This window comes from Cebus imitator, unplaced genomic scaffold, assembly GCF_001604975.1.
Source record: "Cebus imitator isolate Cc_AM_T3 unplaced genomic scaffold, Cebus_imitator-1.0 Scaffold100, whole genome shotgun sequence".
Lineage (NCBI taxonomy): Eukaryota > Metazoa > Chordata > Mammalia > Primates > Cebidae > Cebus > Cebus imitator.
The window spans coordinates 2,736,226-2,755,807 of record NW_016107415.1 but is presented as its reverse complement, the minus strand read 5'-3'; the positions used below and the strand labels follow the sequence as shown (position 1 = coordinate 2,755,807).

At 39.3% G+C, this 19,582-nt stretch overlaps 1 protein-coding gene across 5 annotated transcripts in view; it reads right to left on the bottom strand.

The window, feature by feature from the left end:
• Positions 1-19,582, bottom strand: part of CTNNA2 (catenin alpha 2) — a 1,139,443-nt gene that overhangs the window by 716,432 nt on the left and 403,429 nt on the right. For all 5 annotated transcript variants that reach the window (XM_037741389.1, XM_017536690.1, XM_017536691.1 and 2 more), the window contains exon 7: positions 15,994-16,197. In XM_037741389.1, coding sequence (XP_037597317.1) covers positions 15,994-16,197 — 204 coding nt within the window. The remainder of the gene's footprint in view (positions 1-15,993; positions 16,198-19,582) is intronic.

Sequence of the window (19,582 nt, the reverse complement as noted above, 5' to 3'; positions counted from 1 at the left end):
TATCCTTTAACACCGTGCTATGGATCATATTGTGATATCATTTGTGCGGTTGTTGTCAGCAACTAAGTAGAATGTAGCATTCAAGAGACTCTGAAACAAAGTTTCTAAAGAATTATTTATCATCATGCAATAAATGTCCCATTTCTATAGTTACCAACAACAAAGACAAGGTATTCACAAACATACTTTCTTCAGCCTCTACACAGGAACAAATGTCTACAATGATTTCATTAGGAATGAGCTAGACAGTCGAATACAACAGAGCGCTTACATCAAATAGATTCCTCCACCTAAACTTTATTCCAACGTATTTTATCTCACCTCTACTTTTATCCAAAAATCTCAACTCACTTTGAAAATGTGCTTTGATCATCTTATCTTGATTCAACTCCTTGGTCAAGATAGGGTACAAAACAACCCTCTATATGTCTGGTTATTCCCCTGAACATAAAGATGGAAGAAACCAAAAACCTTGCTTAAAAACAAAAGCAAGTGGTGGCTGAAGATGGCTGATTGATTTAACACGCATATGTATCACTGTTCTTTTCTGAAATTCCATTAATATTACCATAAAGCCATTTCCTTTTAATGGCATTAATTCTAAGGACAAAGACAACAGAAGCAAACAGCAACAGTATTCTGAAAGCTGGATTTCAGGAAGAGGTGTGCTAGCCCATTTAGCAGGCCAGAGAAAGCCAAATCCTAAGTCGCAATGCAGAAGCTCAGAACAACCCAATTTATACTGCAAAACTCCTCAACGCTGTAGAAATTTGAGAAATCACCTTCTTCTGGAGTAAAGAGAGGGAGAAAGGTGAGGTTTAAAAAGATGATTTGTTGAAACACTATTTAAAAAGCAGTTAGACCTCCAGGTTCATCCCTACTTCCAAAAATGACAGAATTTTCTTTTGTTAAAAAAAAGACTGAATCATATTCCATTACATGTAAGCACATTTTTGTTATCCATTTATCCATTGATGAACACTTGGGTTTCTTTCATATCTTGACTGTTGTGCATAATGGTGCAATAAACATGGCAGTGCAGAGATCCCTTCAACATACTGATTTCAATTCCTTTGGATACATACCCACAAGTGGGATTGCTGGATCATATGGTAATTCTATTTTTAGTTTTTTGAAGAACTTTCATTCTGTTTTCCAAAATAGCTGTACTAATTTACTTTCTTGCCAAGATGAAAAGACAAATACTATACAATCTCACTTTTATCTGGAATCTACAAAAGTGGATCCCATAGAAACAGAGTAGAGGAACAGTTCTAAAGGCTGAGCAGCGAGGGGGATGAGACATGGGGAGATGGTGGTCAAAGGGTACCTTTCAGTTAGACAGGAGGAATTCTTTTCGGTGATCTATTTCACAGCATAAAATAGTTACACAGTACAATAGTTAATAAGAATGTACTGTATATTTCAAAGTTGCAAAAAGGGATTTTATACCTGCTCACCACACAAAAAAATGGTAAGTTGGTGAGGTGATGGATATGTTAAACAGCTTGATTTAATCTTTTTAGAATGTATACACATATCCAAACATCACAAAGTACATCACAAATGTATACAATTATTACCTGTCAATTTAATAATTAATTAATTATTAAAAGCAGACCACCAGATCCTCTTTCCTATTCAAAATTGCAGGCAACTAGATGTTTATTTTTAGAAAAGGGCAAAAGTCAGATCTCTGGACAGATAAGGCTAGCTGAGGGCATAGCTACTGCCTTGAGTCCTAGAGAATTATGAAAAAGTAGATATACTATCGCTGGTTGTTATGGTTATTTCCTCTACCATTGTCTCTTACAAGATGGACAGTCCCTACCTAGAGACTGAAGCCAAGAGAGTCTGCATTCTTGAAAAATTCAGTGGTTTGCTGCATTAGCACCCGACTCCTGCCAAAACAGACTCTTCTTTGCCCCTCTGTAAGGAATTCCGATGGCCATCCCACAAGGCTGCGGCTGTCTGCCTTCTATTTGGAGTATGGATAGGGTTCTGCTAGGATCTGTAGATTGGATATTTGTCCAGAGTCTACCATCTAAGTAACTGAGGGATTATATATGTATTAAGGAAAAGATCGGCACTAGGCAATGTAGGGCTTTAAATGAAGAAAACAGAATGTCAAAAATCCAATGTTGTGTCTAGATTAATATATAATGCAAAGTAATGAAAAAAATCAAAGAGTGGCAATAAAGAGACCAGAAGACCTGACTTCCAAATTTAGTTGTATCTAAACATGTGACCCTGGGAAGGTCCTTAGTCATTTGTTTTACTGAAGATAGCTTGCTACTCATTTTCATCTAAGTAATCTGAAATCACAAAGCAAAGGCTTTAGGAAAATGAATGGTGATCCTCTGAGAATCTTGAAAGAACTGAAAAAAAAAAAAAAGAGAGAAAAAACGATACGGTTTTATAGGTTTTACAAGTGGCTGAAAATAAACTAGTAGATGAGGAAAAGGGGCAACAGAAGAGGTAAGAAGCCTAAAATTAGGCCAACGATGAAAAAAAAAAAGGCAGGAAGAGAAGGTCAGATAATCAGAATCTCTTTGTTTCTCATGGAAACAGTATTTACTATATCCATAAGATAACGTGGAAAAAATGTACCTGTCTGTTTCACAGGAATAATAGTGTGAAATTAATCACCAGACCACAGGACTGATTCCTCCTAACACCTAAGTGTGCAGATGAAATAATAAAAAAGGCCAATGTCTTTTTTTTTTTTAATTATTGAGGTAAAATTTATATAACATGCAAATGTTGTCTTCTTGATTCACTTTGAGGGAAAATGAGAAGGAAATATTGGCCTCCAAATGTCTTCACTAGTTCCACGGCAAGGAGCAGTGGAGGATAATTTTGAAGGTAAAGAGAAATAACAATAAATAACACTGCGAAAATGTAATTAAGAAAATGGAAAAAGGAAATGTATGATACCTGTCTCTGAATGCAGAGTTGATTACATCAGACGATTCTCAATGCTGGTGTAGTCCAAGGCTGGTACAGGACTGGAGGCAGGAGAATCCCCTGGGATATTTGCTAAACTAAAGCTTCCCAGCTCTTTCTCTGGAGATTTTGTCATTTTAGCACCAAGGCAGGATCCTGGAATATGTGTTTTTAAAAATCTCTGGTCAGGCGCGGTGGCTTACACCTATAATCCCAGCACTTTGGGAGGCTGAGGTGGGTGGATCATGAAGCCAGGGGTCCAACACCATCCTGGCCAACATGTTGAAATGCTGTCTCTACTAAAGATACAAAAAATTAGCTGAGCATGGTGGTGGGCACCTGTAATCCCAGCTACCCAGGAGGCTGAGGCAGGAGAATCACTTACATCCAGGAGGCGGAGGTTGTGGTGAGCGGAGATCACGCCACTGCACTCCAGCCTGGAGGACACAGCAAGACTCCAACTCAAAAAAAAGAAAAAAAAATTATTTTTATGTTGTCCTGATACACAGATATAAGAGTTTCAAGAACAGTCAGGCAAAACGTTCCTTCCTTTTAGAAACAGTGCCCTAGTAGAATAGTCACCAAAAGTACCGAGGACAAAAGCTCAATTCAAGGCGTAAACTGGAAATGGCATAGCTCTGGGTTGATGCTGTTAAGTCTCTCAGCTGCATTCAAACCAGCAGAGTTAATAGATAACTAAGGTCAGCAATTAAGCAGTTAAGAAAGAGAATTTTTGAATAATCTGTGCAACTTGGTATTCTAGTTCTGACATATGAAAGCACAGTCCTTCCAAGAGTAAAATGGTCTTTTATAAATGGAAAAGTAGATGAGTAGGATGAGGTGTGTTTGCGAGTGGTGAGGTGAAAGTTTTTAGAAACATCTACCCTTTAGTTAGTATCTCGCAGGGCAAGGTGCTGGTGAAGATTTGCTCTTCCATTTCTAAGGAATTCAAAGAAGAGATTAGCTATCCAGCTTCACAAGTCTCCTCTCATATTGTGAATGTCTAGGCTGAATAATAAATACATAGCTCTATCATAATAATTTAATACATAATATCTATCCCCCTAAAGATATTTTACTTGATGATTTCTTACTAAAGAATTTATCCCCACTCACAAACAGAAAACCTGTTTTTAACCCATGCCGTATTAAATCAACTCTCGATTTGCTACACTTACTTATTACATCAGGTGTTCCCTAACTTGTCTGCTCATAAGAATCAGCTGGGGTACTTGCTCAATTTAGAGCTCAGAACCCCCTCAGCAGGAGACTGTGATTCTGTAGTTGGAGCTGGGACTCTGCAAACAGAGTGCCTAATTTTTAAAAGCTAACCTGTCGCCTTTCTCTTCTGTTGATTGGTCTCTTCAGGTATATATGCAAATTATTTTGTCTTCTAGGAAGTGATGAGTTAAGAAATTTCCAAAGTCCCCAGTCCAGCCTACAGAATGCCGTGAACTGAAAATAATCCAGCTCCTCCAAGCTCTCAGACACAACCTCAAGAGCTCATGCCCAAACAGTCATGCTGTAGTGACAGAAATAAGAGTGAGCATCTTGGTGGAGCTCTTTGAACTGAGAAGCAAGCAAGTGACATGCTTTGCATCACTTTTATCTCTACTAATAGTTACTGGGATCATTTCATTCCTTTCTTGAAAGAGTTAATGTGGCCTCTGCCAGGGCCTTAAATAAAGCTTTAACTGCAGTAAAAAGCCTGGGCACTGCATAGTGAGGCATGAAGAAGCCAAGCGTAGTTAACCTTAGCTAATGCACTGAGTGTTTTATCAGGTAGAGCAGAGAAAGATGATTAATCATTGGGTTCCACGATATGTGACTCTAAGTTATCAAACCATATGGGTTATGTTGTTTCTTTATTGTCAGGAGAAGAGGGCGATGAAAGGAAACTCATGTATTTATTCAAAGAATATTTATTTACAGTCTCTCATGTGCCAGGCTACATACAGCAGATACTGGGGCTTGTAAACAATGCAGCAACCCTCTTCATTGAAGGTATATTCCAATAGAGGAGGAGATGATAACCAAACAATCAGATAGTGTGATTTTGGAGTGTGACAAGTGTTATGGCAGAAATAAATGCACTGATGTAGTCAAGAGCAACGCATTTGAGCTGAAACTTGGTGGGAGGAGAAGGAGCATCCATGCAAAATTTATGAAGGAATATTTTAATCAGAGAGATAGTAAGTGCAAGGTACTTGATATGTTCGAGGCATGGAGAGGCTTTAGAGATGTCACCAACCAGTGACACACTCCGTTCTTAGAGTGTAACAATTTTCTAACTGAATAAAAAATAATAAGTCTCAGAGCTCAAGGCCACACTGGGGCTGAGCAAGGAGGGGCCCCAGCGAAGGAGCTTATCTTTGGAACAAGCCATTTGGGAACAAGAAATCCAGAGTTTGGATCTTCCTACGTACTTTGTTAATTCAAAGGGAAGGTTTTTCCAGGTTCATCAGTTTGATGGTGGAGTGCAGCCTGCTGCTCTCCCTGACAGTTGTGTGAAGTCTTCATTGAAATACCAGAAGGCTCTTCCGAAAAGATCAATTGTGCTGTCCAGGCATGTGCTGTGCAGACTGCCTTAACTAGACTGGCCAAATCTGATGACCTGGCTGTCAGCTATGTCAACAATCTCAGCTATACTAAGCCAGAGACAGCTCTTTCCTCACTCGTAATATTACCTGCTCTCCCTCATCCCATTGACTGAACCAACTTTCAAGGTCTCAGCGAGGAGTCTGTTTGCAGGGAGAGAAACTAGCTAGAGTTCTAAGTGTGGAACTTAATTTTGCTGTTGAGGTAGACTTATTTCTATCTCCTGTTTCATTTGGCAGATTTTCTTTTCCCATTCTGTCACCAAGAAGAGTTCATTTAGAGAAGTCTGCTGTGGATAAAGTGAATGATATCCAACCAAAGGGTTGCTAAGGGATGACTAAGTCTCAGTCAAGAGTTTACCAACAGCACCAATCTGAATAGCAAAGGTCGGACACTCTCAGCTACCATGTTTCCTTCTTCCTTATTTGTCCAGGCTTGTGGCATACTAGGCTACCAAGAGGAGGACTGGCCAAGAACCACCTGCCCCACCCATTCAAGAAAAAAGCCCATATCACTCCACCATCACAGCTCCCAGTCCTGCTTTCCAAGTCTGCGCAGTCAGTGCTGACAGCCCCCTGTTCCTGCATCACAAGTCCAGTGCTCTCTTCAATTCCTTTAAAGTATTTTAGAATCTGTACCTAATAAATGCAAACCTGAAAGCCTTGTAGGGCTAATCCATAACCGGTTGTTTTTGCCAACTCTCATTCATAATAGTTGATTTGGTTTTGCTTTTAGGGTTTCTGGAGGGTCAACTTATGATCTTTGTAACTTCGTCTTTGGAAATGCTTTGAGGCCCAGGTTTAAAGTGTATCCCTCTGGAAGGCATTGGTATTTGCTTCTACCAAGTACCTGGCAACCCACCACCCAAAATGCCTTTCAAATAAATTCTGGAAAAACTTTAGGCCATGCTGGAATCTAGTTTCTGGCCCTGATACTGAGTGGTTATGGGATCGTGGTTAGAAATTTTTAGAGAAGGTATTCTTGTTTTATCACTCTAAAGGCCAAGACAGCACACATTCCCATTTTTACTCCGTATGGAAGTTTTACTTTCTTAGATCAAACCCCAATGGTATCATTATCTGGGAATCCAGGCTTTCTACTGAGGCCCCTAATCGAAATGGCCATCTAGCTGGGTCACCAGGCTTTGTTCTTTGTACCTGCTGTTCTTTGTCCTGTTCTTTGCACCTAATGCCTCATTTAAAACCCAAGTCTAGGCCATGAGAAACCTGCAGGCACATCTCCAGTGAATTACTTCCTTGTCATTTCTTTTCTCTTAGTAATTCCCTTACATTCCTGTGAGTTCATTCATGAATTCCAAAGAGTTTTTAAGAATTTCACCAGGCACTTAGTTGGAAGGAAGAAAAAGAGGGAGGGAGGGAAGAGAGAGAATGCTGGGCTGGGAGGTAATGAGTCCAGGAAAGACATAAAAGTATCAATTGCTCAATACTGCTTTTTCACAATAATGAAGCCAACAGTCAGCTCCTGGAGTTGTGACCTTCAGTGCTCAGAATACATTCATTATGGAATGAACGCTGGGGGGCTCCTTTTGATGGCAAGCCTGTTTTCCCCAAATCCTCCTAATCAAGAGATAGCTGGCCAGTGGCCAATTGATTTGCTGATTGTCGATGTAACCATACTATATAATAAATGCATGGCTGGATCCCTGCTAACTTTAGGAGATCTCCATAAAAGGAAATCCCCTAAAGCAGAACTCTCGGCCTGGCATGGTGTTTGTTAATCTTCTAAAGCGCATGCTTTAAATGACTACTCTGAACCCTTCAGAACAAATCTAGGTTTCAAAAAAACACAGCTGCTGACCTGAGACCACCAACCCCATTCCTATGCTTAAGACTGAACATCTACAGACTCACAGTTTAGAGATGTTAAAGAAGATCGCAGTAATAAAATACGCCAGAAATCCCCCATGCTTACATGAAATTTCCATCCTTCTTTTTTTTTTTTTTTTTTTTAAAGACAGAGTCTCGCTCATCTTTCTTTCTTATCCACAGGAGCCAGAAATATCCCCACTTGCTTCTCTCTAGTAGAAGCCTAAGGAACCAATAAAAGGAAGAAGACACCTCATCTTCTGACTCAGACAAGCTTAACAAATGAGGTGAGATGTCTTCCTTTATTAAATCAAAACTCTGAGTACAACTTCTAGGAGCCCAGAGGCCTGGTCCTCTTATTGTTTACCCTCTGACTTCCCAGGACTACGAGTCTTAGTTATTTTTCCTCAAGTCCTCTAAAAATCTTCTAATGTTATAAGAAGGGCTTTCATTATGTCTTTTTCTGGCCTTGGCAATAATTATAATTAGTGTTCTCCATAGTGTGCTTGTAGGCAGGCCACAAGGCCAGACACATCTCTGGCAACTCGGGGACAAGCAGGGGAGTACCACACCCAGGGCAGACATATCCAGCAAAGCTTTCTATCCATCTATACTTCTTATGTCTGAAAAGACTTCAATAACCTTAGAGTATATGATTTTTAATTTGAGATTAATAAACTAGAACAGGGATTGAGAGCATTGGGGAGAACAAGGAAGCAAATACAAATTTTCTTTGACACTGAGCTTTCTGACTGCCTTGCTCTCATTTGATTTGCAGGCACGCCCATAAAGTGGGTCCTATTATTGCCACTTTACAGCTGAGAATGTTGAGGCTCAGGGAGTCACTTGACCTTGCCTAAGGTCATGTCACTTCAAAGTGATAAAACAGATTTGAGCCAAGGTAGAGATGGCAACAAAGCACAAGCTTGTAACCTCTGCTAAACCATCCATAATGGAGAGTCATGGGGTCAAGGGTTGGGGGTGGTCATGAAGAAAAGGCCCTTCTTCTCGACAAGGAGATGGTATGTAAGATTGCATGGAGAGCTGGCTTGATGATGCAAAGGAAACAAGTCTAGTTAATCCTAACTGTCCTGGGATCCTGTCGGTCATTTAATTGTATGTCCTGCGCTGATAATATGTAATAGAATATGTATACAACATGCCATACTTTTTAAAGGACCTCAGTCCCCCACTTGAATAACCATCCTATACCTTGGGCACTTTAAGACCCAAGAAGAACTGTCATGTTCCCATGGGCCTGGATGTTATCTACATTTGTGTTCCAAAGTTATAATGGGTACTGTGTCCAGGGCACCCTAATGCCAACCAACTGTGCCAGTCTAGATCTCCTCCTGGAGCTTTTCAGAGCCAGTGCACACCTGCTTTGGGCCACACCTGAACCTGACACAAGCTTTCACACTCTCCCCATCATAATTCTACCAGAGAAGACGTCCAGCCAGAGTGACCAGAGATTCTCCCACCACCTGTACCTGGGTCAGTGCCAGCCAACATACTCCTGCACGACAACCCTTGGTTCTCTAAGATACCATTACAGGAAACACAGTTGAGCACCATTAGAAAGGAAATATGATCATAACAATATAAGAAGAAGGAAGTAAGAAAAAATATAAGTTTGTGTTACCCTCTACCAGTTTCTGGGTACCTTTGGGAGGTACCCAGTACCAATAAGCATATGGCGAAATCTACCTGGAAATGCAGGCAAAGCCATGCTGCAAGGGCAGAAGCCAAAACACTGTTCTAAAGACTTCCACTCCAACTATATACATTTCCTTTGAAGAATAGATTCAAAGAATAGTTTTTCGCTTCAGAGAGAGGATTGGTAACATAGCTGTACTCTTGCAATATCTGAGCAAGAAATACCAGTTAAAAGCAAATTTAAGGCCGAGTGTGGTGGCTCATGTCTGTAATCTCAGCACTTTAGGAGGCTGAGGTGGGTGGATTGCCTCAGGTCAAGAATGTGAGACCAGCTTGGCCAACATGGTAAAACCCGGTCTCCATTAAAAATACAAAAATTAGCCAGGCAAGGTGGGGTGTGCCTGTAATCCCAGCTACTCGGGAGGCTGAGGCAGGGAGAATTGCTTAAGCCCCGGGAGGCGGAGGTTGCAGTGAGCCAAGATCGTGCCATTGCACTCTAGCCTGGGTGACAGAGCCAGACTCTGTCTTTAAAAAAAGAAGAAGAACAAACAAATTTTAAAACTCTCTCTTCAAGGAAGTAAAAGTTTTGTTTGGCAAGTATACATGCACAGAAGAATCTGAAGCTCAAAATTAATAGAGATGAGGGCACTGAACATATGTGAAGACAGAGAAAAGGAAAGAGAAGAAAGGAAACAAGTAAGAAAAAGGCAAGGAAAACCTCCTTACCACAGGCAGCAATGTGGAATATTAGAACTCTTTCCCTTGAATGAAGCTACCAATCTCATTAAGGCAACTCTTAATTTTGCATTAGAATGCAGGGCCATTAGGAAAAGGTATGGGCGACATTAGATCTCCTATTGCCCACAACCATTTTCAAACATTATGTTCTATATTGTGTTGTCCTACCTTTTAATAGAGAAAGTTATAATCAGGCAAGCTGAATTCAGTGAATTGCATTCCCTGATCTACATAATAATAGGAAGGAGAGAAAAGAGAAGATCTAGATAATACTCAAAACAGATTTTGTGTTTAATCAACAATCAGCCTTATTCTTAAGTAATAAGAGCTACTCAGTCTTTTTCCTGCCTTCTCATATGGAAGAAGCGTGGCAGTACAGCAATTCCTACGGCAAAGTTATCTTTCTGATGACAGTGTCTTCAGAAGTATTCAATCTTTCTCTGGGATTTTAGATTGAACCCAAATTCTGAACTTGCCAACTAGTTCTGGGCCTCTCTTGGCAGTAATATACAGCCAATTTAAAGAAGTTCTGATAGATAAAAATCAGATTTATACACAAAATCAATATAATATAGAAAAATTGCATATAAGATTATTTCAAATAGAATCCCCAGAAGCATTCGAATTTTGTTTATATGGAAAAATCTGATTGCACAAGACTTTTCAGGGATCCCCTGAACCACAGAAACTGTAAAGCTGTGTCCTCGCTTCGTTCTCGTTTTGTTTCTCAGTCACGCTTTGGGTCTAAATCAGAACTCTGTACTGCCGGCAGGAAAAGTCTTCCCTACTTATCTTTTCCAAAGCTCCTCCCTAAAAATACACTCAAAATGAATTGCCCCTAAATGATTATCACATATTCGTATAATAAAATGCTATGCAGCCAGTAAACATAAGGTTAGATAATGTTTATTGATATGGTAACGTATTCACAATATATTGAGTAAAGAGAATAGACTGCAAAACATCATTTACAAATGGGTCTATTTTATAAAAAATATGCAAGGTGTAACGTGTGTGTGTGTGTGCGTGTGTGTGTGTGTGTGTGTGTGTGTAAATATACCACTCCTATCTGCTCAGAAACATTGGAAAGGCATTTACCAAATTATTAGCATTGATTATTTTGGGGAATGAGATATTTTATTTTCTTCTGTCTTTGTTTTTTGTTCCTTATAGTGAACATATATTTCTTTTCCACTATAAAAAAATGTAAAAGCCACTATTCTCAGAGATCCCATGGCCTTGGATACCATCTCATGTATTATTCATCTAGTGTTGTGAAACAGCATGCTAGAGCTTTGCTGTGTATAGGCCACAGAATCGGGCTGGAAATAACCTTTTCAGACCCTATTTTAGTCCTCGAATCCTCACAAGTGTCCTCCTTCAGGAACCCACTTTACATTAAATTCTACTCTGTAACAAAGGCTACGACAATGCTTCAAATGCTTGTAGTATTGCATATGTTCCCATATCAATATGTCTTCATGTGCTTTCAATATCTTTACTATATTAATGTTTTATAAATTGTTAAACCCAGGGCTTCACTTAGATGCTTCAAGAGGTTTGAACAAAAAAAGTCAGTTCCAAAATTTTTTAAAATACGCAATTGTAATTATTTTAAAAAATACAATTAAAAATATCTCTCACCATATTTTATAGCAGAGAACAGCAGCAAGTCATTATTTTATGCCAGCAGGATCTCTGCCAGTATTTGAAAATAGCTTAACTGTATGATTGTTTAAGAAAACTGTAACTCTAAATTCGTCTTTTAAAAAAATAGAGCTACACAGAGAGTCTATGCATATAAAATGGAAACAGGTTGTAGAGCACAAGACACAACAAGGACCAGGCACATCTGCTCATTGCAAATTCTCGTCAAGGTCTAACCGTGAATTGTGAGTAAAGAAGTAACACTTTAATGCAGCTCCTTATTGTTCTGCATTTACAGTTTTAGTACCTAGAATAAGTAGTGATTTTTCTCCTTATGGTTCTGCATTACAGTTTAATACTTAGAATAAGTATTAAATTTTTCTAGTCTTTTGTATTTATAAGAATGTGAACCACACTTAGACATTTTTGGTGATATAACATTGAAACAAATTTTTTCTACTTAACTCCCCTTTCAAATGCAGTCTATCTAGCAGGCTATCCAGGCATCGCCAAGAAAGCTATTTACAAATTGTTTCAACATCAGAGTAAATCAGAATTTCCTGTGCAACCAAATCCAACTGAAGATATCATATTAGTTGCAACTGATACAACTTTAACTGTCATTCAAAATGCAAATCATTCAAAATGCAAATCATTCAAAATGCAAATGTTGATTTTATGTTCATAAAACAGACGCATTCTTTTTACTAGTTACTTTATAAACAAATTTTATTTATAGTCAGTATTTGAATACTCTATTCCACTTCTACTGCTATCCACTGGCCCAAGAGAACATCCTTTCATGAATGTTCCAGAACTGAGGGCCTCCTCACCTGTCCTCCTGCTTTCACCGCTTTCGCCTTTGTGGTCTGTTCTCAACACCTGAATCACGGCATTTTTCAGTCACTACTCTGCAATGGCCTCTGATTCCATTAGAATGAAAGTCAAATTCTGTGTAATGGTTCACCAGGCCCTGCACAGACTGATGCCTCAGCACCACACAGCCGCCATCTCCTGCTACCCCTCTACTCACATCGGCCACTCCGACTCCCGTGGTGCCTCAGACACACCAGGCACCCATTCTCAGCAATGCCCTTGACCTTGTCATCCCTTCTCCTCAAGGCCTCTTTGCTTCCTCACCTCTGAAAGGTCTTTGATCTAATGTCATCCTTTCAAAGTACCTTCCTAGGCCATTCTTAATTACAGCAGTACCCAGTGTCCTCTACCTCCCAGGTTTTAGACTTCCTCTTTGCATTTATCACCGTCTGAGGTAACTCTTGTTCAGATCGCTTAGTATTTATTGTCTGTCTCCTCCCACAACAGTATAAGCTACATGAGAGCAAGCAGAGAATTTTACCTGTTTTGCACCTTCTGTATCTCCAGAAGCCTAGAGAGATGCCTGGCACCAATGGCCAGGCAGACAATATACATCTGTTGAATGAATAAAATATTCTAAATGTTTATTCACCACAATAGTCTTATTAATATAACCCATAAAATGTTATGTTTATACTGCCACCAAAAAAAGCAACATAAAATTATAAGTTCCTGAGGAAGGTTTATGTATTCATTATAATTTGGAATTATTTATAGTACTTAGCATAATACTTCAACCACCACACTGATGGCACTCATCCAAATTAACATCTATAGACCTTGCATGCTTTTAAGTCTCTCTCTACCCATTAGTCTTCACATATGTACAATAATAATAGTCTACTTAAAGGAGGATTATTTTTAAGAATATTTTCACTTTGGGTTATATCTTCAACTTGATAAAGCAACTTAAGGCTAGCCTAAACTTAAAGCTTTCCTAAAGGAATTCCAACAATCCTTCCTACCGCCGCCAGATCTGTGATCATAATTTTCACCACATGCCTCTGTTCACCCAGTCTTCTTCTCATACCACAGTTTCTTTTAACTGCACAATTTTTGTTGACATCTTCAAGGTGCACACCCATGTTCATTAAGTAGGATGTACATTTGTGGAAATATCTAACACATGACTGATATCCTAATGAGCTCAATGGAAGCTATGTGGCTAAGTCATGGCCCCAGCCCCATGAAGACCCTTTTTCTATCAGATACGATACACAGCTTCTCTCCATAACCTCTGTCTCCCTCTGTGTCATACAATTTGGCATGTATACGATTTTAGAACAGCTTCAGCTAAAACAAGCATTATAAGTGGAATGTTCATCTGGGACTGATCAGGAGATTGTTAGAAAACAGAAATGTCAGTTATGCTGATTCTTAAATATTTTCAGTTTAACAACTTACTTGTCCTAATGATATTGCCTAGCACATTAGGATGAAAACTTGCAAGGTGTTAATTTGATAACACCTTTATTCTCAGAACTTACAAAATTGAAAGAGAAATATAACAGCCCAGGAATGGTAGAGTGATTCACCAGTTGCTGTTAAGTATAACAGACTTTTCAGTCAAGGCATAGATGTGGATGTGTTTTTGTATTCATATATGATATATCAAAATAAATACAAATTGTGCAGCAGTATAAATGAGTGACTGGACTCATTTGAAGGGATTATGAAGATGATCTGGCTGCATCTAATTCTACCTTGATATCACCAAAGAAATGTGAAATTCAACTGAATGTTATATAGTTTACATAAATGTCAAGTCTGACGTGTGTTTTATTTCAGGCTTTGATCATGACGTTTCAATGTGAATAGAACTTGTGCGTTTTGAAATGTAGCACTATACCCATTGATATATTGTCTGTAACCATGTCAAAATAGGAACTAAGATTTCAATAAAGCACAAAACATTCCTGTATCACAAGCCTGTGAACCAAAATCAAAATTGCCTGGGGTCAATAAAACACAAAAATCCGTCAGCTCTGCTGATCTGTATGAGCCTACACTGAAAGTAGTTGGCAGGATTCTAGACACCAAACTGAAAATTACATGCCACGTCTTGATCAATTCTTATTTAATCACGTTCAGTAATTTCTATTTACAGGAACACAATTTAGATGGTAAGCATCATTGTTATCTGTGTAGTTTCTACTTCCTTCTTTGGCAGTAACTATTCATTGATAGAACCACTAGTGTGCCTTAATGTAAATCCAAATTCCAGATCCAAGTAATTAGCCCTTTGCTATGTTGTTAACAACAAGAGCAACAGCAAACAGACTGGGTCTCAAAGTTTATAAGCATTCTTTGTTGACACATCTGCTATTGAAAAGATGCACTCAGTCGGGAGACTGTGATCAACATTTCTAGCTGTACTCTATAATACCCATAGATCAAAATTATAGAAAGTGTTGGTCATCCAGGGTCCTAAACAGACGTCCTCATAAGCAGCTGGGTGCCACATGATGGATCCACATTTTATTCTTTATATGCTGAAAATGGCCAAGTCTTCCAAAATCAAAGAATCTGAAGGTTCATGGAAAGGAAACAGATTTTGGTTTTTTTAGTTTGTAAGGTTTTTTCATGGACATCTTTTTGCTTTCTGAGTAAGTTCTCTGGAGGGTCTGCAGGAGGAGCACTGCTATGTCAACACTGACTCCTTGCTTGCATGTCTGTTGGCTGCATATTTTTACTCATGATGGAGTGGAAAGGTGCTGGAGGGAGAGACACAGAACGGCCGCTTATCTCAACATTGCCTCAGTGTGTTCTAATAGTACCCAACATGGACTTCAATAGCTGTGAACAGATTTTCAGTGTCCCTGGTTCCCTACTTGGTCGCCATATAGGGCATTTCTTCAAAATGTAATATCAAGACTTCACTTTATCTACATTTCTTTTCCCCAATTTCTGCTGAATTCTCTCAAACCAGAAAGTCCAGGAAAGAGGGAAGTACAGATCATTCACTGCTGCAAGCTCTGGGCATCGTCTCAGCTGAATGAATGTAGCAAATCAATACAGCCATAATTTAGTGCCTTTCAAGGCAAAGAATATGAGTTTCATCACCTTCTTGCAGGTTACAGGTATACAGAAACTGTTACATTTTATAACTATAGGAGAGGATAGCTATTATGTGCCAAAATTAGATACCACTCATACATACCTATTTGAAAACTTAGAGACTCCCTCTTATAAGCAATTCCTGACTATGCATCAATAAAACACCTGCAAGTTTTACTACAGATAGAACTTTTCCTTAAATAACCCTATCCACACACTTTTTAAACCTGGTAGATGTATTAATGCCTATTAGGGCCTAAAGATTATAGCTATCTTTAGGTTTGAAAGTGCTCTTTGTAACAGAGGACTTAGTATATCCTCACCTGTTTCCATCAATCATCTACCTTTACCAATTGAAATCTTACCTACCTCAAAATGCAACCACTAAAATGACCAAGAAGAAATCAGCCAAGTAAAAAGTGAAAGAGCTCATTCGCCATCAATGTGTTCCACATTAAAACAAACAAACAAACAAACAATGCATTCTGAAACATGACCGCGCTCTCCCAAAGCAGTTCTCTGGTTTCACCAGACTCTCTCTGGTGAACACCTGTCTGTTCTCTTGTCCTGCTATCCATGCTTCCAAAAGAGCAACACGATTGCAGAACAGAATCCACTGAGACACGAGAATGGAGAGCCCAAGACTTACATTATTCATGTACTCGCTGAGCAGGTCCTGGAGCGCCTGGCGCACGGCGTTGCACTCCGCCACGATCCTCTCGCGCCGGTCGTCTCGCGTGCAGGAGGAGTCTGCCATCAGCGCGGCGCCGCTGATGATGCTCTCCAGCCTCTCCTCCAGGGACGGCCGGAACCTGGCCTCGCTGAACGTCATGGGGTCCAGGATAATCTTATTCTGAAAGGATCACAATGAAAACAAATCAGCGGAGAAGAGAGGTCTGCCTTTGCACCCTGTTTTGAAACCAGCAATATCTGAGGCAAGAACGAGAGTCCCCAAGGAGGAGAAACTGGTTACTCAAATTCTAAAGTGGCCTTGACAAAGTATTAACTTTCTGTAGATATTTTGTCCTAAATGTAATCTTCAGCTTGAAAATAGCACATCTTGCTTGAAGAATATGTTCTTGGCAAAGGCTATCTCAACGGAAGAGCTTTCAAATAAGATTATGATACTTGTTCGGCATTTTAAAAACACGTAGCCTTTAAGGAAAGAGCATTTCAGTTTAATACTTTGGGGAATTATAATTAGAGCTAAAATATGATAAATAATCAACATCTTTTTTTTTTTTTTTTTTTTTTTTTTTTTTTTTTTTTTTTTTTTGAGACAGAGTTTCGCTCTTGTTGCCCAGGCTGGAGTGCAATGGCGCGATCTCGGCTCACCGCAACCTCCGACTCCTGGGTTCAGGCAATTCTCCTGCCTCAGCCTCCTGAGTAGCTGGGATTACAGGCACGCGCCACCATGCCCAGCTCATTTTTTGTAGTTTTAGTAGAGTTTCACCATGGTTTCACCATGTTGACCAGGATGGTCTGGATCTCTTGACCTCGTGATCCACCCGCCTCGGCCTCCCAAAGTGCTGGGATTACAGGCGTGAGCCACCGCGCCCGGCCAATAATCAACATCTTAATTATGCATTAGCTGTGAGAAGCAGATAGTCCCGTGGCAGGATGCCTTTTGAAACTTGGGCACATAGCATCCAACAGCCATAGTCAGTACAGACTAATTTATCACTGGGAACTGATATCTTCTACATCAAAGCTAATTTTCTAGAAAAGGATTCTTAATGTATGTATGAGGCTTGTCACAAATAACTGACAGTATCCTTATAAAGGTGTTTACATGTATTGAAGAAGCCTATATAAGAGGAAAATAGAGATATTTCCTAAAAGGAAGGCATCACATAGAACATGAGCTTAGCATTTCCCCAGGCAAGTTTGAGGGGCCTGAAAACATAAACAGAGATGCCCAGAAGTAGATGGAAATATGCATCCAAAATTCAGGAGATATAACAATAGGGATCTGGTAAATGTCAGGGGTATTTGGACACCAAAGTAATGAATGACATACTAGTAAAGTAAACAGAGCAAGAAGAGCAGGTCAAAGAAGACCCTGTGAATTATCCATTTCCAAGGGTATACAGAAGGACCAGAATCAAAAAGGAAGACAGAAAGTGTAGTCGGAAAGATAGAAACAAAACTTGGAAAACTCCCAGCAAATAAGGAAAGTACACAGTGATGAAGTACATGATCATTAACTGTGTGAAGTCTAGAAGCAAAGGCGACATTGACAAAAGGCTAGTGTCCTTCGGGAAACCTTTTCAGCCTGAGGCAAAGAAGTTCATTCCAGCAATGATAATCAAAGTAGAAAGGCCTGCTGCAGGAAATGGTGTGCCTATCTTCCTTGGGGAGTGCACTCTCTGAGGTCCAAGAACTGGAGCAGCAATGATGTGGTGAATGGTCTTCCAGCTGTGGAATATTATGGTCCAAGTGCCACTCTGTTATTGTTTCTTTCGATGTTCATTAATTTTTAAATATTTACCAAACTTAAAGAGTTGTTAGAAAAGAACAATTTACCATATTTACAAATACAATAAGAAATGCAAATGAGAATAGGTAGTTATTCTATTGCTAATCTGCACCTGTGAAGACCTACTATATGCCTACTATAGTACTTAATGCTAAAAAGAAGGGGAGATAGAATATGCTTTTATAATTTTTTTTATTCTGATGTAGTATATACAATAACTGCTTAAGTTATGACAAAGTTAAGACCAGCTGTGTGCTCTGGGAAAGTTTGTTGTAACCCTCCAAGGCATCCTAAGGTATTTGTTCAGGTTGTGCTCGGAAACGTCTGGGCTCCAATTCTTGGATTTCTGTTAAAATGCAACTCTCCGTAGCAGAGAGATAGATCCTTTGAGCACATGCTGAGATCTTAAGGAATGAGGGTAGGCAGGCCGGGTATTAGAAAGAAACAGGTACAGACCAAACAGAACAGGTCTGAAGTCTAGTGGAATCTTCAGTTTTTTAGAAAACCACTAATTGGTTAAAGTCCCTTTTCAGTTTAGAAGGCAGATGCATGAAGTCTTACAGATAAGACAGCTGTTCTGTGCCAGCTTTGGCACGATGATCACTCTCACATTTGTACTCTCTTATATCTTGGAAAGGGGATGAAAAAGGGATGCTTACTTAACCCAAAATGTGCTACTTGGGTTTTGCCCTTTGTGCCTTGGTTTTAGGCACAACTGTTCAGTGTCAAAGAATCAAGTGGAGGCTGCAATACAGTGGATGTCCTACAGGGTTAATTATTACAGGTGAAAATCACAAAGGAAAGCTGAGAGGGGAGCACAGATTTTCCTGCTATACGTACTGGTGCTGTGTCTGCAATGCCTCGTTCCAGGGGCATCCATTGGAACTCTCTCTCTTTCTCTCACATGCTCTCTTTTTCTTTCTACTGTCTTTCTGTTGATGTATTTATGATGAATATATGTACGTGTGTGTGTGTGTATACATATACATATACATACATATATATACACACACACACATATACACACACATATGTAATCCATATAATATACATTAAGAAAGGATATTCTAGTTGAAGAAATACCTGGTCAAACTATAACTAGACTATCTTACTTATAAAGATTACTGATTTTCAAAGACCTATTTTATAGAAAACCACATTCACATAAAACAATGAAAACTATATGTTCTTCTTTAAGATTTCAGGAGACACTTCAGAATCATATACTGGCTTTAGAATAGATGTTTATTGTACTTTAGGACTAAACATGTAAAGAAGTACAAATGTGATGGAAATATTGGGAGGTAAATTTGAACTCTTCAGTAAGGACAATTGTAAAACAGTTTCTCTGCTGTAGAGAGAATGTACTACTTTCATTAGAATACTATTTCCTAAATCATTTTCTATGAGACACTGAGCTTAGAGATATAATGTTTTGATGAAAAATAAGGTTCCCTGGCCAAATATGTTTTGGAAATACTGCATGACCTACAGCAAATTATCATATGAAATGCTTTGGGGAGCTCTGCATTAAAGGAGTCAGTTCACTGTAGCATTTCCCAAATCTATTCGGGCATAGAAAGTGCTGCTTTTAAGATGCATGAATTATCTATGAGAACCAAAGGAACACACTTTGGGAAATGTGGCAAGAGAGACTTTGGAGTGTCAGCCAATTGAGTTTCCTACCTGCCATGGCCTGGGGCTGTTTTAAAAGTAAAAGCCTGAAACATTGAGCTTGACAAACTCTGCATAAAAGTTA